The sequence below is a fragment of the Chlamydotis macqueenii genome, chromosome 1, assembly GCF_036417535.1.
Source record: "Chlamydotis macqueenii isolate bChlMac1 chromosome 1, bChlMac1.mat, whole genome shotgun sequence".
NCBI lineage: Eukaryota > Metazoa > Chordata > Aves > Otidiformes > Otididae > Chlamydotis > Chlamydotis macqueenii.
The window spans coordinates 86406908-86434892 of NC_141556.1; the positions used below are offsets into that span (position 1 = coordinate 86406908).

General features: G+C 49.6%; 2 protein-coding genes across 2 annotated transcripts; both read right to left on the reverse strand.

The window, feature by feature from the left end:
• Positions 1-259: 259 nt before the first annotated feature.
• Positions 260-13540, reverse strand: CD4 (CD4 molecule). Its single transcript, XM_086760196.1, has 10 exons — positions 13337-13540; positions 5065-5196; positions 3950-4108; positions 3717-3860; positions 3200-3472; positions 2391-2753; positions 2044-2286; positions 1835-1953; positions 1534-1601; positions 260-653 (listed from the first exon to the last, which is right to left on the reverse strand). The coding sequence occupies exons 2-10, from the start codon at positions 5123-5125 to the stop codon at positions 638-640; spliced, it is 1446 nt and encodes a 481-aa protein (XP_086616322.1). The 5' UTR covers positions 5126-5196; positions 13337-13540; the 3' UTR covers positions 260-637.
• A 9149-nt stretch (positions 13541-22689) lies between these two features.
• LAG3 (lymphocyte activating 3) lies at positions 22690-27984 on the reverse strand. The gene is made up of 8 exons (XM_010121286.2): positions 27930-27984; positions 27584-27746; positions 27195-27421; positions 26669-26926; positions 26218-26511; positions 25584-25874; positions 25207-25322; positions 22690-22820 (listed from the first exon to the last, which is right to left on the reverse strand). The coding sequence occupies exons 1-8, from the start codon at positions 27982-27984 to the stop codon at positions 22710-22712; spliced, it is 1515 nt and encodes a 504-aa protein (XP_010119588.1). The 3' UTR covers positions 22690-22709.
• Between the last annotated feature and the right edge of the window lies 1 nt (position 27985).

A 27985-nucleotide genomic window follows, 5' to 3' on the forward strand; every position in this document is an offset into this window, starting at 1 on the left:
AGCACTGTAGGGCTCAAACTGTCCAGGAAAGACAAATGAGGATGGACAGGTTTCAGGTAGAGCAGAGGGCTGCTGCGTTAAGGCAGGCTCGTGGCAGCCAGGGAGGTGGGAGATAGTGAGGATCAAGATTCCACACTGTAGCAGGAAAGGGAGAAATGTGAATTTGAACCCGATGAGAGTGCCTCAGAAAAAAGAATTGATCCAGCTTGCAAAAAAGAAACCACAAACCCAACCCCACAGTAATTTATTGTAGCTCAGGCGAGTAAAAGAAGCTCATAAAATCGGTTCCACAAGAAGGTCAAATTAAGTGCATGAGCAAAATACAAGTGCATATACATATATATGTGTGTGTGTGTATACATCTTCTATTCAGTGTCTCTCATTATAGAACTGGGGATCAATCATAACCCTGAAGGGTTTCTTGTCTTGTCCATCAGCTCCTAGCCAGACAACATCCCTCCACGGCATTAGACTGGGAGAATGATGAAGGACATCCTTCCATGGCATTAGACTGATGATGAAATAATAAAGGATTGCATGAAAACAGGAGAAGGGGATTCACAGAGCACTATGGGCTGGCGTGTGCTTAGGTACAGGCAGAGACTTCATCAGTGCTTCCAGCTCCAGTGCTGCACTACTACTTATTCAGCCGGCTGCAAGAGAAAAGTATTACGTGAGTACCGTTATTTTAAATGTGAAAGGCTTCACTCAGATACCTCAAAGACAGCCAGCCCCCTCCTTTTTTTTGCTTAGTTTAGAGAATGACTGCTTGTCTCTGTAGCTGAGGCTGCAAACGGCTACTTGTGCATCCACATGGCTGTGGTCTAGGTTTCAGTTACACTTGGCTGCTTACTTAGCAAAGAGCGTTAAAGAACAACTGTATCAGCACTTATATTGCACAGATTTATCCAGTTTTTTATGTAGTTGTGTGGGCTTTGTCCTCTCCTTATGGGGATCATTTTTTAACCTCAATAAAAAGTAGGTGAAAATGACATGAATTCTTTGACACACGTTATGCTAACCAACTCTGCATATACATCTCAGCTGTGAAGTAGCATTTGCCAATAAGCATTCTCACTGAATTCTCAGAGACAGTGAAAAAAAAAACAACACAAAAAGGTGAAACTATCACAGTTTGCCACTGTCCTTGAGCTTGGTTGTGTACCTTCCACCTCCACAACCCCAATATCCAGGTCCCAGATCAACTGTGAAACCTATCAAAGGACGCTGGAGCTCCTGCTCCTGGGTTTGACTAACATCTTTAAACATCAGGGTAATTCAAGTGAAACCTCTCTGCTCAAAAGTTTCCCAGCACAGTGCTTCTATGGGTTTGGGGCATAACAGGAAATTCATTAAACATAGCTCAAAGTTCTTAAACATGACTTAATGTGAGTAAGAGCTGGAAATACTGAAATGCAGCTGTACTGTAGCACCAAGCAGGCTCAAGCTCCATTTCTCCCCGCTCAGCCATCCAGCTTCCCTGTCTCCTAACCAGATTCTTTGCCCATTCCAGGTGCCCTCATTGTCACTTACTGTTGACACTGACATGTCTTGTTTTCCAGCAGGTATTGTCTTGCGCGTACCATCCTTTTTGCCCGTTGCTGCCAGGAGAGAAGGGATAAATAACAACTGGATATTTTTATGCTTCAAATGCTTTCCTCTGAAGTGGTAGTAAAGTACAGTCTGACATCTACAGACTGTCTAACCATTTGCTCTGAGTCTAAGAATTGAACCTTTTTCTGTTGTGCCCTGCACTCAGACAGAAAATCAGACTCCTCCTATGGTTTGAGGAGACTGTCATCTCTTCATTTTTCACAGGGACCAGGGCACTCACCCTTCTCCGCTGCCAGCTTATACCGCTGATGATGCACAAGCACGCAAGGCCAAATGCCAACACACTGCCTCCAATACTTGCTCCAGTTACCACATAGCTAATCCAGACAGGAGCTTCCTCTGTGGAAGGAGAAAAGTATTCAGAGACAGAAACAAAGATAATTTTAAGGCTTTTGGGTGGAGGCAGGGATGTGATGCTAATTTCCATACCCACAGTGTAATTAAGGCTGATCTTCCTGTCATTGCCTTCTATGAGGTGACAGTTCCACAGCCCTGCAGCACTGACGTTCACCTCCACCTTTGCTTCATGCTGCTTTGACTTCTTGATGTCTGTATGAGTCCCATTCACACGTTCCCAGTACAAATGGGTGTTGGATGGAAGTGGACTAGAGACCTGGCAGATCAGGGTCACCTCAGCCCCTCTGGGGAGTGGTCCAACAGGGTTAGCCGAGACTGTAAAGGTAAGAAAAGGACATGTGAGCGAAAGGATGGGAAGAAGGGTCCATCCATACTCTTGTGGCTTCCAATTTCTGCAGTTCTTCATCTCTTTCTCTCACCTTTCATTACCACCAGCTCTATCGTGCTCTGCACTTGTCTTCTGTTGTACGCCAGCTGGCACTGGTACTGCCCAGAGTGGTTGAAATGAACTTTGGTGAGTTTCACTGTTATGATACTTTCAGATTTGCTGTTAGGTATCTCAAACCAAAAGTGGCTGCATTTTTTGGTCTCATGCTTCTCTCCCCGTGCTGTGACATTGAATTCAAGTAGTTCATGAGCAGTTGCACTCTCCTGTTGTTTCCAATTCAGTTGTCCTGTGAAACCTTCTTTCCATTTTATCTTCTGGAAGTTCAGATGCCATGACAAGATGGCAGTCCTATCAACAATTACATACCTTCTTTCCAAGTCTGGATTCTGAAAACCTGAATTCAGAAGAGACAAGGAATATGGAGACAGAGAAAGCCATGGCTATACTTCCCCATGTCCACCCTTGATCTGGAGAGATGCACACTGTGTTCGGTTGAAAGATGACTTGGAGAAAAGCCACAAGATACCCCAGGAAGGATAAACAGTGAGTGTCTGAGGACAGATTTAAAGAGCCAAAGATCCCAAGCTCACCAGAGCTGAGAAGAACTGATCCCAAGGAGACTGGGATCTATTTGGGCAAGTTTGGAGAGGAAAATGGAAGCAAGTGTGAGACAGAGCTCAGGCAGCAGAGCAAACCCCAAGCTGCACTGTTGGAAGCCCTGGGAAATTGACCCTGGAGCTCCATTGCTTGGGATGCTGGAAAGTAAAAGCTCTGCTCATGAGCTGGAGGGAGCACTGGTTCCTGAGCCTGTGTGTGAGTTACAGTTTTGTTGTTGCATACCTAATACCTTCACATCAAAGGAGATGTTCTGATTAATCAATGGAGAGTCTGAATGGACATGACACGTCCAGGTCCCGCTGTCCATTGCCTCCAGTTGCTTTAACTTCAGTATGTATTTTTGTTTGGTCTTTTGTAAGAGTTTCGTTCTTACTCTGTTATTGTCACTGTTAAACAGAGTGATGTTGAGATCGGGTAGAAGATGGGATGAATTTTGCATTAAAGTCAGCTCAGGGACTTCATTTGGCAGAAAGAGCCCATCGAAAGAGATCATCACTGTAAAGAGAAAAGGTGCAGCCAGTAAGTCAACTCCTCATCCTGTGAGAGAGGGACACAGAGGTGTCACAGCAAAGAGAATATGGAGACTTTGTGCCCTGGAGATGGAGCAGAAATGAGCTATGACAGCGCAGGCCAGAAGAAATGTCAGCTGGATAAAGAATCCCAGCAGTGATGTCTCTCTAAGCTCTATGATCTCCTCCCCCCTCACCTCCTCATGGATAAAAGCCCTGTAATCACTCACATTTAAAGACATGCAGTGAGATACTGACTGTGTGAGAGTCATATTCACAGGTGTAGATGCCAGCATCAGAGAGCCTTAAGTCTGACACTTTCAGGTGTTTACTGTTGGGGTTAACTTCAGATCGATCAATCATTGTAGCTTTGCCTTTTGAAAAAATAAGCTTAGTTAGGAGGGAAGAGTTAGGTTTCTCAGCCATATACTGGGGAGAAGGAGTGATGAATTAGAAGCCTTACCTTTCAAAGAGGTATGTTTAAGCAACCTTATTATAACAAGCTTGTAGTACTTCCAAGTCACTTCTGTGTCACGAGTTATGCCTCTGCAGTTCAGGGTGACCTCCTGTCCTGCAATCCCAATCTGTAGTTCGTTTTGCTGAGCCATAATAGGGATCAGACCTGAAAGTCAATACACACCACAAAAGGCATACATTAACTTTCTGAAGGGTGGCTCAGTGAATACTTCCTGTCCCTCCAGAATGACACAGATCTTTCTCCTCCCTTTCTCAGATACTGGGAAGATTATCCTCAGTTTCTCATTTTTTCACTCCTGTGTCTCATCAATCAATCCCTTTTCAGGGTTTCAGGTTTTCAATAATTACACATTGGACCACAGAAAATGTACAAACTTGTCTTAAACTGTGAAATTATAAATGCTATTAATAAGAGTTGGTATCTTTTGCTTTACTTTTGGTGCTAGGGTGCATAAAAGAGTTCCAGTCTTTCGTCTTTCCTCTGCAACCAGAAGAATCACAGCTGAGTATCTGAGAAATGCAGGCTTGTCCTTATTCAGTCGCCTTTCTTTCTTGGAAAGTGAGCACTAAAAAGTCCACTAAATCTGACAGCATTAGCAGTCAAACTGAGCAAGACAGTAGCATCACATTTGTAAAGGCAAATCTGTGATGAGAAACTCACAAGTTTTTGCCCAGGCAGCTGGAGGCAGTGTGGAGAGCAGTATTTTCCACTCTGTGCTCAGTGTGCACTCTGGCTGTCACAGGAACCTCACTCCTGCATCTCTATGGGGCAGGTCCCCAAACCTGGTGATTCTCCAGACACCATGGTTTCAGCTGGCAGGCGCAGCAGGCAGGCTTGGGAACAACCTGAGTCCCAAAGCTTGAGCTGTCCATGCTTCCTCTGAAGTAACAGGGCATGGATGTACAGAGCCCCTCAGCTTCTAGCCCCTCTGTCCTAATCTCCGCTGCATGGCCCCACAGAGAGCTGTGGGGCAGTACAGGGGTGGGCCAGAAAAGGTATCTTACATGGCAGATCAGGAGGAGCTTAAAACCACCCCAAATATTGTGAGGCTTGTGAAAAGGCTGTAAGAAGTGGAAGGGCCCACTGAGCTGAAGACTCACCCAGGTGCAGAACCAAGAAGACGGCAAGCGTGCTGCTCACCACCGTGCCGCATGACTCCATCACTGCGGGAACACTCCTCTCTGCTGTGGACTGCAGGGCTGGAAATGCTGCTGGTGCCAAGGGCTGCTATCCTGCAAGACCCAAATGCTCTGTTGTGTTGGTTTTGTTTAGTGGGAGGGGGCTATGCTGGCAGCTTCTGTAAGAAGCTGCTAGAAGTTTCTCCTCTGTTTGGTGGACTTGACCAGGTCTAGGGCGGACCTGCCGCTGGCCAGAGCTGAGCCAACTGGTGAATAAATGTTCAGTGATAACGCCTCGGCAATAATGTATTTAAGAAGGGGAAAAACAGGAAAAAAAAAAAAAGTGAAGAAGCTGGAGTGGGGGCATAGAGCGAGAGGCGCAAGCCTCATGGGCCTTGCAGGCCTCACCTTCTGGCCTCCCGCCGGGCAGCCGACTGGGCCCAACTCGGCCCGGCCTGGCTGCAAGAAGTGGAGAGGAGATGAGAAGTGAATGAGCTCCCAAGAGGCGTCTGCCAGCCTGTTGTGAAGAATTTCTTGAGAGAGGAAAGGCTGCAGACGCCAAAGTCAGTGAAGAAGGAGGGGGAGGAGCAATGCTGCTCCTGGCCAGAATTCCCCTGCAGCCTGTGGTGCAGCCCATGGTGGAGCAGGTTGTCCCCCTGCAGCCCATGGAGGTCCACGGAGGAGCAGAGATCCACCTGCAGCCCGTGGAGGACCCCACGCTGGGGCAGGTGGATGCCTGAAGGAGGCTGTGGCCTGTGGAGGGCCCGCACTGGGGCAGCCGTTCTGGAGGGACTGCACCCCATGGAAAAATGACCCACGCCGGAGCAGTTTCACAAAGGACTGTGGCCCGTGGGAGGGACCCCATGCTGGAGCAGGGGAGGAATGAGAGGAGTCCTTCCCCTGAGGAGGAAGGAGTGGTGTAAAGCAACGTGTGATGAACTGACCGTAACCCCCATTCCCTGTTCCCACCCTGTGCTGCTTGGGGCAGGAGGGGAAGAGGTAGAAATAATTTGAAATTAACAGCCTGGGAAGAGGGAGAGGTGAGGGGAAGTTGTTTTTGTTCTCTTCCTCATTGCTCTGCTTTGGTTTTAATAATAAACAAATAGTTTTCCCCAGGTCGAATCTGTTTTCATAGAATCATAGAATCATAGAATGGTTAGGGTTGGAAGGGACCTTCAAAGGTCATCTAGTCCAACCCCCCTGCAAGGAGCAGGGACATCCCCAATTAGATCAGGTTGCTCAGAGCCTCATCCAGCCTGGCCTTGAACGTTTCCAGGGATGGGGCCTCCACCACCTTTCTGGGCAACCTGTTCCAGTGTTCTATAACTCGCATCGTAAAAAATTTTTTCCTAATTTCCAATCTAAATCTACTCCCCACTATTTTAAAACCATTACTCCTTGTCCTATTGCAACAGGCCCTACTAAACAGCCTTTCCCCATCTTTATTTTAGGCCCCCTTGAGGTACTGGAAGACTGCTATCAGGTCTCCCCGGAGCCTCCTCTTCTCCAGGCTGAACAGCCCCAACTCTCTCAGCCTGTCCTCGTACGAGAGGTGCTCCAGCCCTCTTATCATCTTCGTGGCCCTCCTCTGGACCTTCTCCAGCTGGTTCATGTCCTTCTTGTGTTGGGGGCTCCAGAACTGGACACAGTACTCCAGGTGGGGTCTCACCAGGGCAAAGTAGAGGGGGAGAATCACCTCCCTCGACCTGCTGGCCACGCTTCTCTTGATGCAGCCCAGGATGCGGTTGGCCTTCTGGGCCGCAAGGGCGCATTGCCTGCTCATGTTAAGTTTCTCATCCACCAGCACTCCCAAGTCCTTCTCCTCAGGGCTGCTCTCAATCCCTTCCCCGCCCAGCCTGTATTTGTGCCTGGGATTGCCATGACCCAGGTGCAGGACCTTGCACTTGGCCTGGTTGAACTTCATGAGGTTGGCACGGGCCCACCTCTCCAGCCTGTTTTTATGTTTTTATGTTTTGCCCATAATGGTAACTTCAAGGATGTCTCCCTGTCCTTATTTCAAACCTCAATTATTTTTTTGTTAAATTGTCTCTCCCTATTCCCTCAGAGGGTGGGAGGAGTGAGCGAGAGACTGTGTAATCTGGTCCCAAGTGGGTCTAAACTACAACATCTGTTAATAATGGTTGATTTTCAGACCTTGGTGGATGGGGACCGTGTTCCCAGTCAGTATCCACCTTCCTTCAGTGCAGCGAAGTGGAAACTCTTTGGTAAAGTCACCTGAACCCTGTTTTTCAGCAAAGAATCCAGCTGCAGTGTTCCCGTTAGAGTTTGGTATTAAATGTTTCATTTTACTCATCCCTAGGTTTCTGGCATTCACTAGACTGCAGGTGTTTATATTGCCAAGAGTTCTGTGTTTTTCCTTCCCTATGGTGGGTTTTCATCATTCCTGCAGCAATTAAGGCTAAACACATACAGGGCTGTGTTAGCAAGATCACAGCCAGCAGGTGAGGGAAATAGTTATTTCCCTCTATTTGGCACACTTGAGGTCTCATCCAGAATACAGGATCCAGTTTGGGGCCCTCAGTACAAGAAGGATGCCAGCAAACTGGACACAGTCCAATGGAGAGCTACTGGAATGGTGAGGAGGCTGGAGCACATGGTATACAGGGAGAGACAGAAAGCTGGGTTTGGTAGGGAGAAGAGAGCCGAGGTGGGATCTAATTTGCATCTCCCATTGTCTGAAGGAGGACAATGGGAGAATATAATGGCTCCTAGAAGAAGGAGCCAAATTCTTCTCAGAGGTGTACAGGAGAGGAACAGGAGGCAGCAGCCACGTGTTGCAGCGAGGAACCATTGACTAGATATAAGGAGCCCAGCTGGGAGCAGAAGGTTGGACTGGAGACATCCAGAGGTCCCTTACCATCTAAATATTTCTGTGTGATTTTGTGATTCCATGACTAAGGCCATCTTTAGGCTCTTATTAATATTTGTCTTTAGATTGTTTTTTGACTGCTTATTTCTTACCATAAAAATCTCAATAGCCACCAAGTCTGATGTTGCTGAAAAGAGTTGCTTGAATCCTTAGGACTATTCAACAGAAAATCTGGGGAGAATGGAAGAATGAGATCAGAAAGAAGATGCACTGATGGTTGCAAAACCTTAAGTGAAACTGGGAGCTACCTGTCATGTTAGGGTGAGTTATCAAATTAAATGAAATATTTGACTATAACAGAGACTAAGTGCTGGTAGCAGCTGCAGCTTGGTGGGCTGACAAGGTGAAGGTGACCATGGCTGCTGATGTGAGGAGACTACCAAGCTCTCCATCCCTAAACCAAGGCATATATCACAAAAAGGAGGCCAAGAAGTTTAGCCAGTCTAGGGAGCGAGCAAAAACAGTGAGATGACTTTACCCCTCTGAAAGCAAGCACTCGGAATGCCAAGAGGCCCTTGGAGCGGATCGTTCCTGTTGCTTGTATAAGGTGTCCGCCCTACTAGGTCTTGTCCCTGGCAGGCATCCACCATCCCTCAGACAGAGATCTCCAAGGGGCCTCTTGCAGCCAAGGTGGCTGAGCCAAGAGGGGCCAGGGAGCCAGCACTGGGGCGGCTCAGAGGCATCCCACCTCCAAGCTTCGTACTAGAGGGGAAGCTGAAGGGGTGCTGTGTGAACACTGATGGCATAGAGACAGGCCAGAAAAAGTTTCACGGGCATAGCTTAACTTGTAAGACAGGAAGTTCAAAGCTGGAAACGTTTCTAGAAATATGTGTAAGATGAGGCAGAGTGCTAGGGTTGCAAAGTGTGATGGAGAAATAGTGTAAAGAAGAGGAGTATGAGGTCCTCAGGAACTGGGGAACTCGTGGAGCATGGGAGGCTGTACAGAAAGCATAGGCTCCATCTAAAACAAGAGAGGCTTCATTTAACCCAAAATAGCACCTGGCTGCTGACACATAAAGTAAGGAGTTTTTTAAACAAAGACTGGGGAAAATCCAAGAAATACAGATGAGCATATTATGTGGGCTGAAGCATCTGAAACACAAAAACTCCATGTCCTCAAGTGAGAGGTCAGGCAGAAGCTGACAAAGCTCAAGCTGACAAGGGACAAGCAGTGGGAAGCAAGCCGAACAAACCAAATCTTGTTTTAATGGAGTACGGGAAAATACTGTGGATGCTACTCAATGGAGAAAATCCAGTATCAGAAGTAGAACTGATAAGTAGTGGGGATATGGAGGACAGATCCAAGCCCAAGGAGATCTGGATCCCTAACAAAAATCACACCAGTTTTCAGAGAAGTCAGTAGGATAGCTGGTGGTATGGTCACTCAGCTCTAACTGGTAGTAGAAATGTCCCGTCACAAGTAGCATAATAGACTGGAGGCTGGAGTCATAGTGAGATTGAACTCAAAAGAAATGCAGGCATCATTTTATGCAATATTTATATGTATTATGTGCAATATTAAATATAATATATTCTGTTAGAGGATAATTTAATATTGAAATTAATTTAAATTATTAGAGCACATGAAACTATCAAAGAGCAGATGAACACATCAGCACTACATTTACATGGAGATCAGGTCAGAATGCCTGACAATCCGACCGCTAGACAGAGGTACACGTGGACACGTATGAAAAATACAGGTGCAAGAGCAAGGCAGCAGCCATGTGCACCATCAGAAGAGACAGAGATGGCAAAGGCACAGTTGGAGAAGATTTGTGGCTTGCCTCATGCAAAGCAAAAGCCTTTTCCAGCCCCAGGGAATACTTGCATGAGCTGTTTTGTGAAAAAAATAGTAAAAGGAAGGAGCCAGTGCATGTGATTGGAGATGACTTCTAACAAGATGCAGTAGCAGTGATCAAGCAGTTTGCTGGGCTATGCTACAGACTAAAGAAAGGGGCAACAACAAAGCGTCTGTGTGCATCTCACTCCGATGAAACGTCTGTAACTGAGAACTGGTGTAGGGCCCTGGGTAAGATACATTCCTGAGACAACAGAAGAAACCTCCTTCCCGCTGTGAACACTCCTGTCACCTGTCCTAGTGGGACCAGCAGGAAAAGTCAGCCCCCACTCTAAAGTGGTATCTACAAATTAACAGGATCAGCGCTGGGTTTCAAATATTTTAAGTCATAAACTTTATATAACACTTCAAGGTAATGGAACAGGTAACAATCAATGAAAACGCTGAGTCACACCCCGTCATTTTGTTTTGGCTGGGAATCTCTATTTTCCCATTGTCTTATGGCTTCAGTTTACTCTTTGCCTTCTTGCTGCCTGGTTATTGAGTGAAACCACACAACCAGAGCACCGTGGGACTGGTGAACTGCTGACCTTTTACAGCTTAGTAGATGTGGATTGATCCACCTTTGTTTTTCTGTTTCTTCTCATGGTTTCACATGTTCTGCTTCCCTACTTCATTCACACTAATTTTTGTGTTTCTGTGGCAGATCTCTACAATATGATATTTACCACCTACATGTTACGAGTTAGTGGGGAAAACGGGTTTATCCTCCCTGTTTATCTCTACTTCTCATGTATGCCACTTCCTATTTCGCCCCACCTCTTTCTGCCTCCTTCCCTCCAGGTCAGATCACAGGCAATGCTACTCTGGAGTTTACAGATCTCGGCGAGCAAGGTTCTGCCGTGTTAGCTGAGCAAGCCGCTCTCATTAGTGGATGCTTGTAGCAGACCCATAGCCTCCTTACAGGCAGCTCAGCTGCATCTTATGGTGGTACTCATAAATTAAGTGGTGTCAGGGAATGTCCCCAGGCACTGGAACATACTCATCAGTCCTGTTAAATTGCTAGAACATTTCCTGACACATTTTTGGCCCAGGACAACTCTTGCTTTCCCGAGCAACTCCTGAGATGCATTTAGGTGTTAGCAGGGGGCCAGGGACCACTCCCATTAGGCGGCTGGCATGTAGCCAGTTCATTTTGGAGGTTAAGTGAGTTTAATAGCCCAGACCATCTCATGCCAGTTGGCCCCTGTGCCAGAAACAATCCAGGCATCCTGGATTTATTAGCACGTCTAGCGACAGAGAAGCAGGGCTCCCTCCCAAGTGAACATTGATTTCCATTTCATTTTAACTTCCCTCTCTTATTAAACTGGTTTAATTTCCTTCTTTTAATAATCCCAGCTTTTCTGAGGGATAGCAAAAGGAGAGCTGAGGTAGTGAGCGGTCTGGGGGATGATGCCTGCAGGACCAGGTCTGGCCTGGAGAACATCTGCTTGGGAGAGGGGCTGGTAGCCCCTCGCTCCCTCCAGCACCAAGCCCCAGCAGGCGATGGCTGCAGAGAGCTCTTCCCCAGGCTGGCAGAGGCATGACATAGGAGGAAGCTGAAGTTAAAAAAAACCAACAAAAAAAATCCAACTCAGAAACCGCTCCTGGTGCAGAGTAGGCCATCTCCCTCTCTCGGTGCCTTCCTGTGCCTCTTTCATGCAGTGCGGTTTTCTTGTTTTCTTCTCTCGCTCTTGCTTGTGGCTGTGCTTTTGATCTGGCAGCAGCTCGCTCTGCTGGGGTGGGGGGGGGCCTCCCAGCCGTCCTCCCGCACAAGGGCTCTGCACCTCAGCCTCTGCCGCTCCACGGCATTTCCCCCTGTGGCGGCTGCTGGGCGAGAGCTGAGGGACCCGGCTGTGCCTTTTGTCCCTGCACATGGGTCGGGCTTGGCTTTGGGGCTCTGGGTGACAGAGGAACCCATGTGGAGGCCACGAGAAGTGGCTCCATCTCTGCACCCCGGGCCTCCAGCTCCTCCGGCGGCCTGAGGGGAAGCCAGGACCTGCCTCCGCCTGACAGGCATTTCAGCGCTTGCTTTCTGAGCTTCACCCCCTCCGCCTAGCCCCTCTTCTTTCCTCCTAACCTTCCTCTTTTTGGCTCCACAAACCATCTTTCATCCTGCAGTTCACAACCGCAGCCCAGGGGTGACTTTCTAAAGCTGCTGGGGGCTGTGACTAGCAAAGGCACTGAGATGCCCTCCAAGGGCAGGCCCTCCATCACCCTCCCAAGCCCTGTGCATGCTTGGGATGTTGTTCAGGTATCGTTAACGCAACTGCCAAAATAGGAACAATGAGATCTTACTGTGCAGTTCACTTGGTGTGCAGCTCAGGCGGGAAGAGGGTCTAGAAAAGGTCAGCACAGGAAAATGGCGTGTATCTGCCCATTTAGAGCAAAAATGCATCCTTCCTTAATTTTTCCCTGGTGAATTCAGGGTCCCTGTGCGAGGCTGTGGCAGGTCTGGTGGGCAGCATCCCTGGGCACCCGAGAACCATGAGCAGGAAGGAGATGGATGCTCAATTTAGATGAGGCAAGCCCTGCCGTACCGCAGGCGGCTTTGGCAGCCACGTTTGTGAAACACTGGGGAGAATAAAGTCTGCGAACTGATTTGAGGCTAACGCGCACCAGGGACTTAAGAGGACTGTTCAGTTTGTAGCGGAGAACGCTAAGTAGTAACCTGAGCTCAGCCTTAATGCCCCATGTAGGGGAATATCTGAGGTGACTGAGAAAGGTAGAGAAAAAAGGTTTTCACCTGAAAGTTGAAAAATTCAACCAGAAATGAAATGCTGCTTCTCAGCAGTGTGACAGCCCAATGAAGGGGAAGGCAAGCCTCTTTTCTGGTGTCCTTAAATTGAAAGGATCCCTCTTTCTCCAAGAAATCCTGCTCGCTCAGCCCTGAGCTAGTGGATCAGGCTGTATCGGCAGCCGGTGTTAGGCAGTGAGCCAGTCAGCCTGGATTAGCAGAACAGAACCCTCCGGTCTCAGCACGTACAGATGTAAGCAGATGTCCCTAGTTAGCTAGAAACCGACATCTTCTTGTTTTTCAGGCTTATTTTAGAATAACGTTCCCCTTCCTGGAGGGCACGTGGAGAAGGTGATAGCAAGTGGCAGCTGGTGAAGGGCTGCTACCCAGTGCATCTCCAGCCCTTGGGGATACATGGTCACCAGTGACAGGCCCTCATATTGGACATTTTTCCCTATACGTGGATTTAAAAGATCTGTGAGATCCGTAGGCTCTGAAGCAGGTTGAGCTTCTCGTAGCTCCCTATTTTTTTGCCCCTTTCAGGGAAAAATCCATGGAGACAAACACTTCTTAGTTAAAACTAAAAGGCCTCGAAGAATTGCACAGCCGAGGTATTATCAAGTCAAAGGTTCAAGATGGTTTTACATCAGACCTTTAAGTGGGGCAAAACCAGTCCATCTGTGCCGAAACAGCAACTAGTGTGGAATAGTAAAGTTCATAACATTAAAAAAAGCGAAAACAGGTCGGCCTCTTTTCTCAGAGAAAGAAAGAAAGAAAGTTTCCTTACCTCTTTTCCTCCCTCTCTGCCTCTATGTTTCTGTCTCCTTGTGTTTGTCACCTGTCGCAATTGATCTCACCCAACTACAGCTGAAACAAAAGAAGAACGAAGTTGATGTTCAGAAAGCAGCTCAACAGACGTTGGCCTTGAAGTCTCCTCCTCTCCAGCTGGAGCGTCAGCAAGGTCTTGCTGCCAGTCCAGGTTCTGCTGGCATCTGCCAGCTTCTCTAGGTAGATGGTGATTTTCCAAATGCATATGATCTCAACACTGGGTGTGAACAGAAATGGAGACCATAACGGAAGGAGATGTATTGCAGCGCCTGGGGAAAATGAGTGTGTAAAATAGAGAGAGCCTATTGGCCATATGGCAGCTGATGGGAGGCTGTGATGGGGCTGAAACTTAAAAGCGAACGGTTGGAAATGGGTTCTGCTCTACCGACAAAGAAAGCTTGAAAATTAACCTGTTAACTGAGCAGATCCAGATCCAGCCCACACCGCTTATACTCTATAAGAGCAAGCCGGCCTCCATTTCCCAGCCTGTCTCCTGCATCACCACTAAGGGGAGGCGCCTCTGAGGAGTGGGCCATGGACCTGACCCCAGGCACTTTGTCTCTGCTGCTTCTTCCAGCTCATGCTACTCCCCTGCTCCACTGTGGGGTCCTTCCTGAAGGGCTCTGATGCGGGTCCTTCCCATGGGCTGCAGTTCTTCATGTTCATCTTGATGTAAGAAAGATATTTTTTACAGTGAGGACAATAATTCACTGGAACAACCTCCCCAGGGATGTGGCAGAGTCCCCATGACTGGAGACTTTCAAGGTGCAACTGGACAGGGTGCTGGATGAAAGGTGGGACTAGATGATCTTTAGACGTCCTGTCCAACCTAGGCTGTTCTATGATCTGATAATTCTAACTACTCCAGTGAAGGTCCTCTGCACAGGTACTGTCCTTCAGGAAGGGTAGGTCCTGAAGATGCGTCCTCCACGGGCCACAGCTTCTCCCAGAAATCCTGCTCTAATGTGGGCTTGTCTCCACAAGCCATAGCTCCTGCCAGGAGCCTGCTCCAGTGCGGACTCTCCATGGGTTTCAGTGTGTATATCTGCTCCAATATGGATCTTCATGGGCTGCAGGGGGACAACCTGTGTCACCGTGGTCTTCTCCAGCGGCTGCAGAGGAATCTCTGCTCTGGTGCCTGGATGGAGCACCTCCTCCCCTCCTCCTTCACCGACCTTAGTGTCTGCAGGGCTGTTCCTCTCACATTTTCTCACTCCTCTCTCTCACAGCTGCTGTGCAGTATTTTTTACCCTTTCTTAAAAATGTTATCACAGGGGCACCACTAGCATCACTGATCAACTCGGACTTGGCCTGCGGTGGGTCTGTTTTGGGGCTGGTTGGACACACGGCTCTGACTGACGTGGGGCCAGCTCCTGCTCACATGTCACAGAAGCCACTGATGCAGCCCCATCGCTACCAAAACCTTGCTATGCAAACCCAAAGCAAGGTTACTCTTAGGTAACCTGTACTGCTACTGAATCTCAGCTGTTTCCCTTCTCTGTAGGGTGCAGGAGGGGGCTTTTGTGGTTTTCCACCCACATTTGGTGTCTCTCTCTCTGAATCCCAGCCTCAGCCAAGACGGCGGAAACCCACTGAGCCCCAGACATGGCTGAGATTTCATCTCTGTGCCTCCCACTCTTGCAGTCACTTGCCCCTTTGTCTGGAGGATGGGGGTGCAAGACACAACCAGGATTTGGAGGAGCAGGGTCAGACAGACACAGCACTGAGCTTCGTAGTGTGCCACCAGGTGTGAAAGGAACGGCACTGATCAGGCCTCGAGCGCAACAGCTGGTCCATTGGTTGTGTCTCTGGAGAAAGATGAAACTGTCCCATCACAAGGAAAGAGTCACTTGCGTGAGACAGGAACTTCCCACTGTGGGATGCAGGCTATGGGATGGGATGGGATGGGATGGGATGGGATGGGATGGGATGGGATGGGATGGGATGGGATCGGATGGGTGCCCGCTTTGCCAGTGTCCAGAGCCTGTGAAAGCCCTGTTCTGAGACATGGCTGTCCTGCGAGAGTCTGACGCATCACATTAGTATCTTCAAAACACTCGCATGTCCCTACAAACGGAAATATCCCTTCTGGTCCCTAGCTGCCAGAGAGGGGCTGTCCTGGGAAAAACAGCTGAGAAAAGTCAGGTTGGGATTGCAAGACCCTAGCGTCTCAGGGCTTGGGGCTGTGGGGCACTGAGCTGATGGTTCCGTTTGCACGGATTCTGGCTTGCATATTATGTCCCCGCATGCTGTAATGCAGAAATAATGGCTTGTTTTTAAACAGTTGGTTTATGTCGCTGCACATATCTACCAGAAATAGCATTCCCTGAAGGGACACAGCTTCCAAAACACGCTTCAACTTGCTGCAGAGTTGCCAGGAGGAGCAGGGCCCTGGGTCTGAGGTGACAAAGCTGCAGGCTTGGCCCCGCCACGGACCCGTTCTCACCCCAGGGAAGGGATTCAGGAAGGAGACTCATCCCTCAGAGCTGCTGCACCTCTGTGGTGAACAGGTACCTCAGGGACCGGGGGTCACAGCGCACGGTGACGTGTTTGTATCACTTTCATCCGAGCATCTCAAAGCTCTTGGCAAGCATTAATTAAACATCAGAATCCAGGAGGGATGAATAATATTAGCCAGGCAGGCTCTCTTCTGAATGTAATATTTCTCATAAATATTTAACTGGTTTTAAAATTCCATGCGAGTCTGCTTCTCACCTCACTGGGACAGTTGCTGTACTGCACCCGTGGGGAAAGTGGGGCTTATCCAGCATCACATGCTGACCCTGCGGAGCAGGGAGAAGAGCCTGAGCCCTACACACCGCTCCCACCCAGCCAAGTGTGTGGCTGTCATGTTTCCCCCTGTTTTCTCCCCTGCAGAGACGCTCACCACCCACCCCGTGCTGTCTCTCTCTCTCTGCTCTAATCCCATCACCGGCAATATTTTTGCAAACTGGGGTTGGCGAGTAATGGATTCTTGTAGACCAGGGTGGAGAGAGGAGGTTCCCACGCTGTGCTGGGTGGAGGTTGCAGTCTGCAGGGACACAAAGCCTCTCAAAGGAAGTGTGAAAAAGGGAGAAAGGGCACTGAGGGATCAGGTGTGGAGAAGGACTTTTACTGACTCCAGTGGAAAGCCAAGAAACCTCCAGAGGTGGTCTCCTTAAAACCAAGTTCCCTGCACATCAGTGAGGCCTATGAGTGTGCCTGTGAACTCTCATGGGTGGAGGACACCCAAATGTGTTGGGAAATTAGTGGTTGCTCAGCGGTATTGGAGAGAAGGAAGGGCAACAGTTGAACACAGCATGAAAACCGTATCTTCAGGCACCTGAATGTCAGCGGCTTCAAAGGCCAGGAGCTTTGTCTTTGTGACAGAATAGCTGACACCTGCTGAGCTCGTTGAGGGGCATTTTTGATGCTAGACCTGGAGAGCTAGAAACAACCACCTGTCTGGTGAGGAGACCTGGTGGTTTGTCCCAGCACAGCTGTGCACCCCAGAAAGGACGAAGGCTCCTACGTTGCGCTGGGGGAAGATGCCTCTCTGCAGGTGCTTGGACTGTCTCCACAGAAGCTTAAATTGGGAAGAGGGGACTCTCTAAACAGTTATCATGAAGGTACATTCACTGGTCACAGCGGAAAATCAGGAAATCTCCAGGGATGTTCTTCATGAGCAAGGGGGTCCCCCGTGTTTTGGCAGGAGGTGCGAAGTCTGACGGAGAAGGACTAGCCAGGTGTGCCGGGAAGTCAGGGAACTGCTCGGGGCTGCTGGAAAGAAGGATGGTCCAAGAATCACCGACTGCAAAAGCATGCCACCAGAAGCGAGAGGGGCTAAAGCGAGCCTTAACAAGCCCAGGCCGATGTTAAAGGCATGCCAGAAGTGCAACAGGCAGGAGAGAGGTGGCTGAGCAAGTTTTTAAGGACCCCTATGGGACGGATCTCCCTTAGTGATCTCGGCAAAAGGAAAGGGGAGAAGCTGGTGAAGGGGAGACGCATTTGTTAGGATGCGCAGCGGCAAGGGTGCCGTCAGTTCGGAGGGTCTGGAATACCGCACTGGAAGCAGCTGGGGGCGCGGGGGCTCCAAGCGGGATACGCCGCTCAGCAGCGCACGCCGTAAGGTTTCGCTTCCGAGTTCTGCTTTATCTTCCTCGGCCGGAAGCAAAGGGAGAGAAGGACCCGGGCGTATTAACCGGTCACCGGGGAGCCGAGCGACGGCTGTTCGCCGCCCGAAAGGAACGAATGACGGATACGTCCGGTCACGGCAGGCGGCGGGGGCGGGGCGGGAAATCTGCGCCGTGCGTGACCACCAGGGGGCAGCATAAACACGGGCTGAGGAGGGGGGCGGGGAGGGGGGCGCAGCCGCAGCCCGCGGCGGGGGGGTGGGCAAGTGCCGGCCCGCCCCCACCTCACCCCCACCTCAGCCCCTTCTCACCCCCCCCCGCGGGTTGGTGACACCCGGGTGGTGGAGGCAGAGGGCTGCGGGGTGCCGGGGGCCGAGCAGTGGGGCGGGCGAGGTGGGAGGTGGACCCTTTGGGGGACCCTGGGTGTCTGCGCTCACCGGTGCGTGAGGTTTGGAAGGGCTGGGGGGTGCCTGACTGGAGGGTCCCGGCTGAGGTCCTGCCGGGCCCCGGAGCTTGTTAGGGAGTCTGCTGGTGCCTCCTCCCCGCTCCAAAACCCGTGTTGTTTTCCATGGAAAAAGGAGGATGCTGACCTGGTGACAGTGTTTGTAAAAGAAGAAGAACGTGAGAAAGCTCAACGTTAATGAGAAATCACAGAATGGTTTGGGTTGGAAGGGTCCATAGGGTTCCAACCCCCCTGCCCTAGTCGCTCAAAGCCCCGTCCAACCTGGCCTTGAACACGACCAATGATCACAAGTCCTTCCAAAAGCTGCCCTGGTGCATCACACTGCCAATTTCCCAAGGCACCTCTTACCATAAGACCCTCCAAAACCCATCCCTCCAGATGGGAGTGGCAGCCGTTTCAGAGGTACACCGTACAACAGCTTTTTGAGAGCTGGAGTGAGTGGGTCTCACTGAGTGGCGCAAGATGCAGCACCTAAAACAGCAGCATTCCATAAGGAGCTTGGTTTGCCTTTTGGAAGGCAAAATGAATGATACCAGATATTTTGGTTTTATTCACTGCTGCATCAAAGTGATGAAAAAATCCAAGCAGAATAGTAAGGCCTGTGTTTTTTTTTGTTGTTGTTGTTTTTCAGAATTAGTGCTAGTATTGTTCCCACCAATTTGCCAGGCAGATATAAAACTCGGTGTGCCTTAGTGTCTTAGATCGTTCAAGATCTGATTCTAATTTTTCAGGTTTTTTTAAAGGCTCTGCAGAATGTACCAAGACCCCAACAGATATGTTGTTTCTAGTTGTTTCTTTGTCAGATTACACTATTGGCTAGCACTTATTTAGCCTCTCACTTGAAATCCCTCAGAAGTCTTGAATGAAGAACATCTGGACCTAATCATGATTTTTTTGTCTGAGAGTGCTGGTCTTTCTTATCAAAAAGGATTAATTTGGGATTAAAGATCCTGTTCCTATTCCTTTTGGAGGAGTCATATCCAAATGGATTTGTATGCATAGTAATTTTTTTGCCTTCCTTTACTGCTCCCCTGTGCTAAAAGGGAATCAGCTGGATTTTCTATGTTTTTTCTCAAGCTTTCTGCTTCTGGTACATTGAAAATATATATCTGATTTTTGTACCTGTAGCTGTGTCCTTGTGGAAAAGCATCAGATCTCTTTCCTTCATATGACATTTGCTTTATTTGCCGCTCCTGCTTATTGACTCCACCTGGAACAGATTTCCAGATTTGTTTGCTTTGTTGTACAGACTCTTGGTCCTTCCACTTCAGCTATGCTGATTTGCCTTATGCCATCTTGATTCCCTCAGTGCTCAGAAATATTTTCTTACTTCCTAGTATTGCACTGATCTGTTCTTTATCCCACAGCATTTGGGAGTGGCTATAGGCAGTTATTTCTGCATTGGTGGCAGCCGGCTTTTGAGCGTTTCTTCCTCGACATCTGTGAAACAAAACAGCTCGATGGCCATGCTTGTCACTTGTGTTAGTGCCTGTATTTTGTCAGTAGTGCTCTGCTGGTTACAAAAGCAAGACCACAACATCTGTGAAGCTTCAGATACCATTCTCAGTGCCCCAGAGCTGGTGGAATTTGTATTTATATACAACCATGTCTGAGGCCTTGTAGCCTTTATAGACGGTGTCACCCTAAACTACACAGGTCATGCACCTCAGCCACTATTGTCTTCTCAGTTACAAAGAAAGTAGATTCAAGACCTGGTACAGGTACTACGATGGTTGTGGAGGTGCCTACTGCATACCTAGGTCTTGCAGTGTAACCGTACATAACTGGCCAAACTGGCTCCAAGTATCATCTGTTCTTGGTGAAGAGTCGTGAAGCAAGAGTACTTGTGTTACAGTAAATAATCCGGTGCTCAGCTTGCATTTTGCATCTTCGAACAGCTCACACCTCCTCCTTGCCCCCTTGGAGCTGCAGGGTGAGAGCCCCCCATACGGGGGCGAACGGGACAGCTCAACTATTTGCCTGAGACCGGCCGCGGGGTGGGAAGCAGGGAGGAGCATTAAACTGCCAGTTGTCAGAGGCAACTGTGAGGCCCAGAAGTATCTGAATTAAGCCGTGATTTACACTTAAGTGTTCAAGGAGGTGAGCAGCAAGAAGGCCAAGTATGTAGATGACACGAAGCTACTTCAATTTGTCAGGAGATGAGAGAATGACAAGAGCTTTGGAGACACGTAAGAAAGCTGTGCTTATCAGCGACAGGAAGGCAAGTGAAATTCAGCATTTACTGTTTCTAAAGTCATGTAGCTGGAGGGAAAATGTGAACTGCATAAATACTCCTAGGCTTTAGCTTACTAAAACTGTACTGGGGTCAGGCAAGAGCCCGGAGCATCACGGCAGGCATTTCACTGAGGACACAGCAAATAGCTCGGTATAAGCTCAGTGCTGTTCAGTGGGGAATGACAGTCAGGAGAGCAGGCAAGATGTCAGGAACCATGAAGGACAGGATGGAAGTAATGTGGAGAAGGGCACCATGCCTCCATGTCAGCCAGCACTGCTCCCGCCCCACCTGGGCTGCTGCTTCTTCTTCCAGAGCAAAGGATCCAAGGAGAGTTGACCATGCCTCAGTCTCCCTGGCCTCAGCAAACTGCCAGGGGGAAAGTCCCCAAAATCTAGGATTTGTACCTGAAGGGTAATGAGTCACAAGGGGATGGGAAACTAAGAAAAAAGGGATGTGATAAAAGGCTGTAGAACAATGACCGGCCAAGAGATGATAGACTGGGAGTCCCTTTGCTTCCAGCCTTTGTGGCAGGAGAAAAGAAAACAGATGATGAAAGCGGAAAGCTTTGAATTCAGAACTGATAAAGATGAACCATTTTCACACAGTGAATAAGCAGACCGGAGGTCTGATTGCCAGAGGAAGTCAGAGAGTACAAGAAAACAGCGAGATTTAAAGACAGACCGGGCACACATCTGAGCAATGAGAACATCCAGGCTGGTAACAGGCAGTGCTAAAAGTATTACAGGAGGAGAGAGCATCCCATTGTGCATGAGAAGAGGGAGCAAACCGCTGTCAGGCTCTGAGAGAGGGTATCATGTGGTCCTGGTGAATATTGGATTGCTCCTTAACCCCACTGGGGCTAACCCACCTTTCCTCTATCTCCAAACATCTGGCAGAGAGGAGTCTGACTCAGACAGATCACTCCCAACTTGAAAAAATTGCAACATTATCATTTGCCTAGGAAGACGCCTGGTACCAGGCTGGACTGTTCTTCCTTACGTTGGTGGGGTTTCAGTGTCTGCCTGAAACTGCATGAGGCAGTTGAAGCAGACAAGTCTACCTCACAAGTCTACCTCGACATGGCTAGCTGCGTAGTTAAAGAGCTGTGGAGTCCAGACGTGCTACCAGGGTGGGCTAGTCGGCCTTTTTGGGTGCTACTCCACTACCTGCAGTCTGAGGATCCCAGAGTGCATTCATTACCTCTGTGCCTGAAACTCTGGGGGGAAGGTGAGAGCTGCACACCAAGAAGGCCTCTTCACATTCCTGCTAAAATAATGAACAGCTGGCCTGTGGTGAAGCCCTCTGCTCAAGTCAAGTCTCTTTCTAAACACTGAGAGCTTCACTTTTGTACCACCACATCCTTGCTTGAGCAACCGCAGCCCAGTGACCCATATGGGAGAAATCACACGTGTGATTCTCTTTATTCAAGAGGTGTTCTTCTGGGGTGGCATGCAATGAGTGTTCAAGAGCAGTACCATAGTCCTCCATGGCTGATTGAAGAGTAGGTGAAGAGCATTCTCTAACTAGGTGAAACCTAAACAGTGAGAGTCATGGGAAATGGGACCTGGCAGACTCATGTTTATGCTAGTAAATACATCCTTAGCCAGAGGAGAGTGACACAGAGCCCTAACAGCAATAGGCGATCTATCAGGAAAATGTGAGGACTGAGAGAAGGAATAAATGAATGAACGCACAGGGAGAGCCAGACAGGGGGAAAAAAATACTCTGAAGCACAGCAAAAAGGAGAGATTGAACCTGTGATTCTTTCTTCTCTAGTGGCATTTAATTTCCCCTTCCCCACTGTCAAAATGTCAGAAATGAACAGGCAACTTCAGTAAAACAGAACTGAAAGAGAAAGAGAAGGCAGCAAAGTCCTCAGAAGCTGCTTCACACACGAAGAGAGGTACACCCAGAGCTGTCAATAGGCACGATCCTCCACAAGCACACACAGGGGACAGTGGTTTTTTTTTTTTTGGCAGAGAGATTTATTTTAGGTTCTAAAATGAATTTCTAATAAAATAAAATGCTGAAAACGTGCAACATGTGCAGTCCTCTGTGGGGTCCCCTCTGCCACTGAATGAGTGCAAGAGCAGGGCAACGTGGAGAGAGGGAGAAGAAAGTGGGCAGGGGGCAGAAAACACCATCAGGCTGCAGGGGAGCAGAGGTCCAGCCATCTCCTGCATTTAAGTGTCCCACCAGTGAAAGGCTGTGAGAGGGGCTGTGAAGGAGGGGCAAAGGGTGGGAGAGACAAGTGGCACTGAAGCAGGCAAAGGCTACTGGCTCAAATACTCCCAACAGCTCCAAAGCATCTGTGCTGCCTGCCACCTTACTGCAGTGGTGAGTCTCGTCTTGCTCTGCTACGCATCTTCCAGCCCCTCTGTGTAGCCTCTCCATGGCCTCCTGCTACATTCATGCCATCCTTAGACCTTCCTGAGAGGTCTGCATGGTGCCCATCTCTCTGCAGCATGGCACACAGAGTTTCATCCTCCCATGCAGACTGGGCCTGGTGTCCCTGCTCCCATCAGCACTCAGTTTGCTGGATCTTCTCTTTCTCGTTCTCCTCCATCTCCTTCTTGCTTGGCAAAGTGACTGCAACCATCCCTTCCAGTGCTGGGAAGGCAGGAGACTGTGCCTGAAAAGGAAGAAAGGGGCAATATCAGGCATGGGAGGGAGACTGAATAGCACAAGTCTGGGCTTCTCCCTGCCATGGAAGACATGGTCCTACTGCTTGCAGCCACAAGGCTCCCATTAACCCCTAGAGCCAGGCAAGAGCCCTAGTCTCACTCTCTGAGACATACAATTTCTTCTAGGGAAGGCTGGGTCAACACTATCCTGTGTGGTGTCATGGGCATAAGGAAAAACAAAGACAGGACATGCTTAAGAGAGAGCAGAGAATGATCTGGACAATGGTCAGGCCATTGTCAGGTTCAATGGTATGCCAGATTTTACACCACCTTTTCAGAGAGAATACTTAAAGGCATGAAGGTTCAAGCAAAATGAGATAAAAACGAATTAAAGACAGAACAACTTTCACTGTCTTGTCTTTCACAAGTGACTTTCTAGACAACCAAAAAGAGGTGGATCTCAAGGCTCCTGATAACGATAAAGTAAATGGTGACATGCAGGCAATCAATACGACTGGAAAGATGAGATTAGTAAAAGAATGGTATGGTAGGTGTGATCTCAGCTGAGAGGAAGGGACGACAATTTTGCTGACAGGTTTCTTCCAGGCTGTAGAGAAATGATAAGCACAAGTCTTCAGAGATCAGTTGTGGGTCCAATCATTAATGGCACGGAGAGTGTGAAAGTGCTAATAAAGTTGAGGAGCCTCATTTAGAAGAAAGAGGATGAAAATGTCACCTGAGACCCAGGTATTTTAGGAGAATGGAGGGTGAATGAAATGTAACAGTACAGACCGGACGTTGATAGGTTCAGGGGATCGGAACAGGGATTCCTAGTGTGTGGGCAATCAGCCCATGAAGGGATGCCGGTGAGCAGCTAGTGTTCAAGCAGTGCAAGAAGAACAAGTGTAATCTCAGAGAAGGCCAGCAGAGAGAGGGAGAGAACAAGAGAACAGCTCAAGCTACCTCATCTGCACTTTCACAAAGGATGAGCCCACTGCGGAGAGTGTGCAGAGGAGGGCAGGAGGACCATGAGTGGATGGAGGACCTGTGCTGCAGCAGAGCTTTGCTTCCTTGGCAAAGCAGGGCTGTGAGGGCATATACAAATGCTTTGAGGCGATAAGTATCCTGGCTGGATTAGAGCTGTTTGAGCTAGCAGAGCTTGACACCCAGGTATCCTATTTCCTGCTAGCTGAGGGTTTACAGTTACACTGTCCAAGGTTTTATGCCAGAAAGGGTAGTTCTGATCATCTTGTCCTGGACTTGCAGAGTCTGGAGAGTCACCCAGAAAGTGTAGATCTCTGCCTCAGATTATCCTTTACCATCCGTACTGATTAAGGACCGATGACAAAGAACCAGTCACAAGTCTCTCGAGCGCAGCTGCAGTGGTTTTTTTTTGTAAATGCCCATTTTGCTTCTGTTCTGATGTTTCCTGTCTTCAGCGTTCAGCTACTGAGATTTGCTAAGAATTGGCATCAATGCTGTCACATCCCTCATCTTCAGCTCAAGGCAGGTTCAAGGCACCCAGCTCTGTCCAGGGCAAGTTCTCCCAACCTGAGATCACTCTGAGTCCCTGGCCCCTTCTGCACCAGAAGGGGATTTTCACTGTGGGCCCTTTCCAAGAAGCTGAGTGGAAGGCAACTACATCACAGCTACTCACGAAAGGTGTCCCTTGTCAGCAAAGAGAAACCCTGAGGGAAGAATTTTCCATGTAATTCAGTTGCAGAGAAACAGCATGAAAACTGCCTAGAAAGAGTCTGACTTGTTTGCAGTTTTTTTCCAGTGGCATGCTGGGGAAGGATCAGTCCCCTGGTCTTTGGCATGATAAAGGCAAGACGGAGTTTTCGGAAGGCGAGATACTGAAACAAGCTGAGCGAACCAAGGGCAGTACCTCGCCAGAAGCAGACAGTCGAGGCGTGAGGGCTGAGCCAGCAACAACAGACCTGCATCGAGATTGGTGTCTGGGGACCACCAGGCATTTGTATGGAACAGGAGGCTCACATCAAAGCATTCAGATAAGGAATGAGAGAGAGAACACCTACAGAAGCCTGGAAATTAACCCTCCTCTATTACAGTGTGGCTTGATCTCTGCAAGAATTAACAAGAAGCTTTTCAAGGCTGGGCTGTGGTTGTCTCCTAGGAGGATTTACCCCTCCTCTGCAGTGTCTGACCTGCCCCCAGACAAATGCCACAGTTAGCCAGACCTGCCAATGCCCAAGATACAGCTTTTACTACATGTCCCTGACACCCTCGCTCAGCAGGCTGTGCAAGCCCCATTCTTCCTCTGGCTGCTGTGTCCATGAGACATGTCACTGCTGTCTCTAGGGTGCCCAGGGGAAGGTCAAATAAGGGATGATCTACAGGGAAAATAACAGAAATGAGGTGGTGGACACTTACCCTTTTTTGCAGGGCCAGAGCCAGAACACAGACTGTGAGCAGGAAGAAGAGGGTGAGTGTGAGCCCAAAAGTAACCTGCCCACTGAAGATGATGGGAGGGCTGGAGACCTGGGCACCTGTGAGGAGAAACCACAGTTTGGAAGGAGGGACGAGTTGATTTTGCACTGGGGCAAGGCTGGGACTACACAAAGAGAGGCAAACTGGAAAAGGGTGCGGGGAACTGGAAGGAGCAACAAGAGAAACTGGCGAGAGCTAAGACGGGATGACAAGAAGATGGGATCCAAGCAGCCAAAGGGGGAGTGAGGCTGAGAGAGGAAAGGGCACCAGGAAATTGAATAGAGTGAGAAGAAGGGATCCCTTACAGATGCATGGAGTACCTGTGATCTGCAGCCCATACTGCACTGCTCCCAGTCTGCCTTCTGGGCCATACACGCTGCATTCCCACATGCCCGTATCCTTTTGTGATACTCGGGGTATTTCCAAGGTAGGGCCTGTCTGGGACCTATGGCCCTCCAGGTTACGGGAGGTAGCCACAGCCAGCCTTCTATTAGTCGGGGTCGAGTCGAAGTGCTTCCACTGGAAACGTTCATATCCCCGGGGGTGTGTGACGCTGCAGATGAGCAGCAAGTGAGACCCCTCAGAAATTGGTCCTTGGATGCTCGGAGTGACTGCAGAAAAGAAAAAAAAAAATACCCTCAGGAAAGATGGCAGGCAGGTCCACATCTCTTCCTCATCCCTCCTTCTTCTATTACACTCCCACTTTATTACTTCCTCTAATTTATTTTCTTTGTCTTCCTCAGTCTTAAGAGTAATAATCAAGTTACCCAGGAAAACCCCTGCTTTCAGCAGAGTCCAGTGCAGTGCAATGACCTGAATAGAGATCGTTTCCTACTCTGTGAGAACTTACAAGCAGGAGCAACCCACGCTCACTGCACTGACATGCAGGGAAGTTTATCTGCAAGTGGTGGGGGACCCCAGAGGGGTGATGCACCTCCCTGTCTCTCCTCTCACCTGTAACCACCGCCAAGGTCACGTCTCTGCTGATTGTCCTGCTGCCGACAGAGACAGCACAGCGATACTGCCCTGCATCACCTGGCCCCACCGCAGGGAGACGAAGGGGGAAGCTTCTGCGGCTCGAATTCTGGGAGATGCCCCAGTCTTTCAAGTGACCTCCTGCAAAGCGGCTCCAGTGGGCTGTCACCACGCTGATCCCAAAGGCACTGGGAGGGTAGCTCAGGATGCACGGTAGATCGGCTGCAGAGCCAGCTGCAGCATAGATCACAGGGTTGGTTGGGCCGACAAAACCTGAGCCAGAGAGAGAGCACAATGTGGGGTGGTGGCTAGAAAGAGCTCCGCAGGGAGGTGACAATGGCCTGGGAAGCTGGAGCCACTGGGGTTGATCAGTCACATCAAAGGGAGCAACTGGGGGATGCTGGAGTATCAACACAGAGGCTGAGCTCACCTAGAATTTGCAGGTTGTATGTAGCAGAAATGATCTCGTTATCGGAGTATCTGAGCTGGCAGCGCCAGGAGCCCGCATCACTCATGGCTGGCCGGGGGATGGAGAGAGCCCCATGCAAGGAACAGAAGGTCCTGGAGGTGGGAACCAGGCGCCCATTGTGGAACCAGCGTGTCTCCACAAGGCTGGCCCGGTGGCTGGAGTTGCAGCTCAACAAGAGCGGCTCACTTTCTACCACAGGGCTGGGTGGACTGAGCGTTACTGCAAGAAAAAGAAATTATGAGGGAGAAGCTAAGATCACAGGGGGACTGCCAAACCACCCCTTTATGCCCCTCCTGCCCTAGCTTTGTCCCTCAGGCAGCCCTCTCTCCAGAGTTGAGAGGAAACAGCAGGAAGCCGTGCACTTTCGGGAGGCTGCTGCCTGTACTCTAACCTGCCCTGCCAAACATGGCATCCCCAACCCGTCCCACCCTTACAGCCTTCCTGGACCTAAAATCAAGGTTCTCTATGGTTTTCCATCTTCTCCTACCTGTAATTACCACCAGCTCCACGTGGCAGCTCTGAATCTCCATGTTGTATGACACCCATGCCTCATACAGCCCGGCATCCTCGCTCCGGACAGGGTCGATTCGCAGGGAGAAATTGCCATGGCGTAAGGCAGAGTCCTGAACTGACACCCGAGGTCTCATGGGCAGTGCTGTCTTCCGGAGGCCTGAGTACCCCACCTCCAGCACCACATGTGGCTCCTGGAGGGCGCTGGGAGAGGGACAAGTGAGTGGCTCATGCTGGAGGCAAAGGCAAGATCAAGGGTGAGGGGGCGGGAAGGAGGGAATGTGGAGAAGGAGAAAGGGGGCTCAAAGTGTCTCCCGCCCTCCCCAGTCCCCACAAGGACACAGATCTGTCTTGGCTGTGGTGTACCTTCCCCCATGCCGCTTCCACAGCACAGATGTCTTGTCGGGCAGCTGCTTCCACGTCTTTCTGGGGCTCAGGTGGCAAGGCAGCACGGCTGAACTCCCCGCTCTGGCCCACACTTTCTGCTCCCTGCTTTCTCCCTCTGTTATGCCTGGCAGGATGTGGCCAGCTGTAATGAGAATGAGAGCTGAGCAAAGGGTGGGACTCATGGAGCAGAGGGCAATATCTGACTGCCTTCAGTGGGGTTAGAAGGGGACAGATTCTCCCTTCCAGACCTGTCAGGGACCAAGAGATACCCAGACCCAGCTCAGTGAGCTACTCTGCCCTCCCTGACACGTTCAGCCCCTCTTACCATTGAAAGCCAGCAGAGCGAAGGTGAGTAACAGCACCGGGGACACCGGCCTCATG

Excerpts from the sequence above, each read along its gene's own strand:
- CD4 (XM_086760196.1), bottom strand. The coding sequence starts at position 5,125 with ATGGAGTCATGCGGCACGGTGGTGAGCAGCACGCTTGCCGTCTTCTTG. Across the intron at positions 2,287-2,390 it reads AGAGCTGGTGGTAATGAAAG|TCTCGGCTAACCCTGTTGGA; the intron begins GTGAGAGAAAGA and ends TTACCTTTACAG. Across the intron at positions 1,954-2,043 it reads CAGCCTTAATTACACTGTGG|AGGAAGCTCCTGTCTGGATT; the intron begins GTATGGAAATTA and ends CTCCTTCCACAG.
- LAG3 (XM_010121286.2), bottom strand. The coding sequence starts at position 27,984 with ATGAGGCCGGTGTCCCCGGTGCTGTTACTCACCTTCGCTCTGCTGGCT. Across the intron at positions 27,422-27,583 it reads TGGAAGCGGCATGGGGGAAG|CGCCCTCCAGGAGCCACATG; the intron begins GTACACCACAGC and ends TCCCTCTCCCAG. Across the intron at positions 25,875-26,217 it reads GACCTTGGCGGTGGTTACAG|TCACTCCGAGCATCCAAGGA; the intron begins GTGAGAGGAGAG and ends TCTTTTCTGCAG.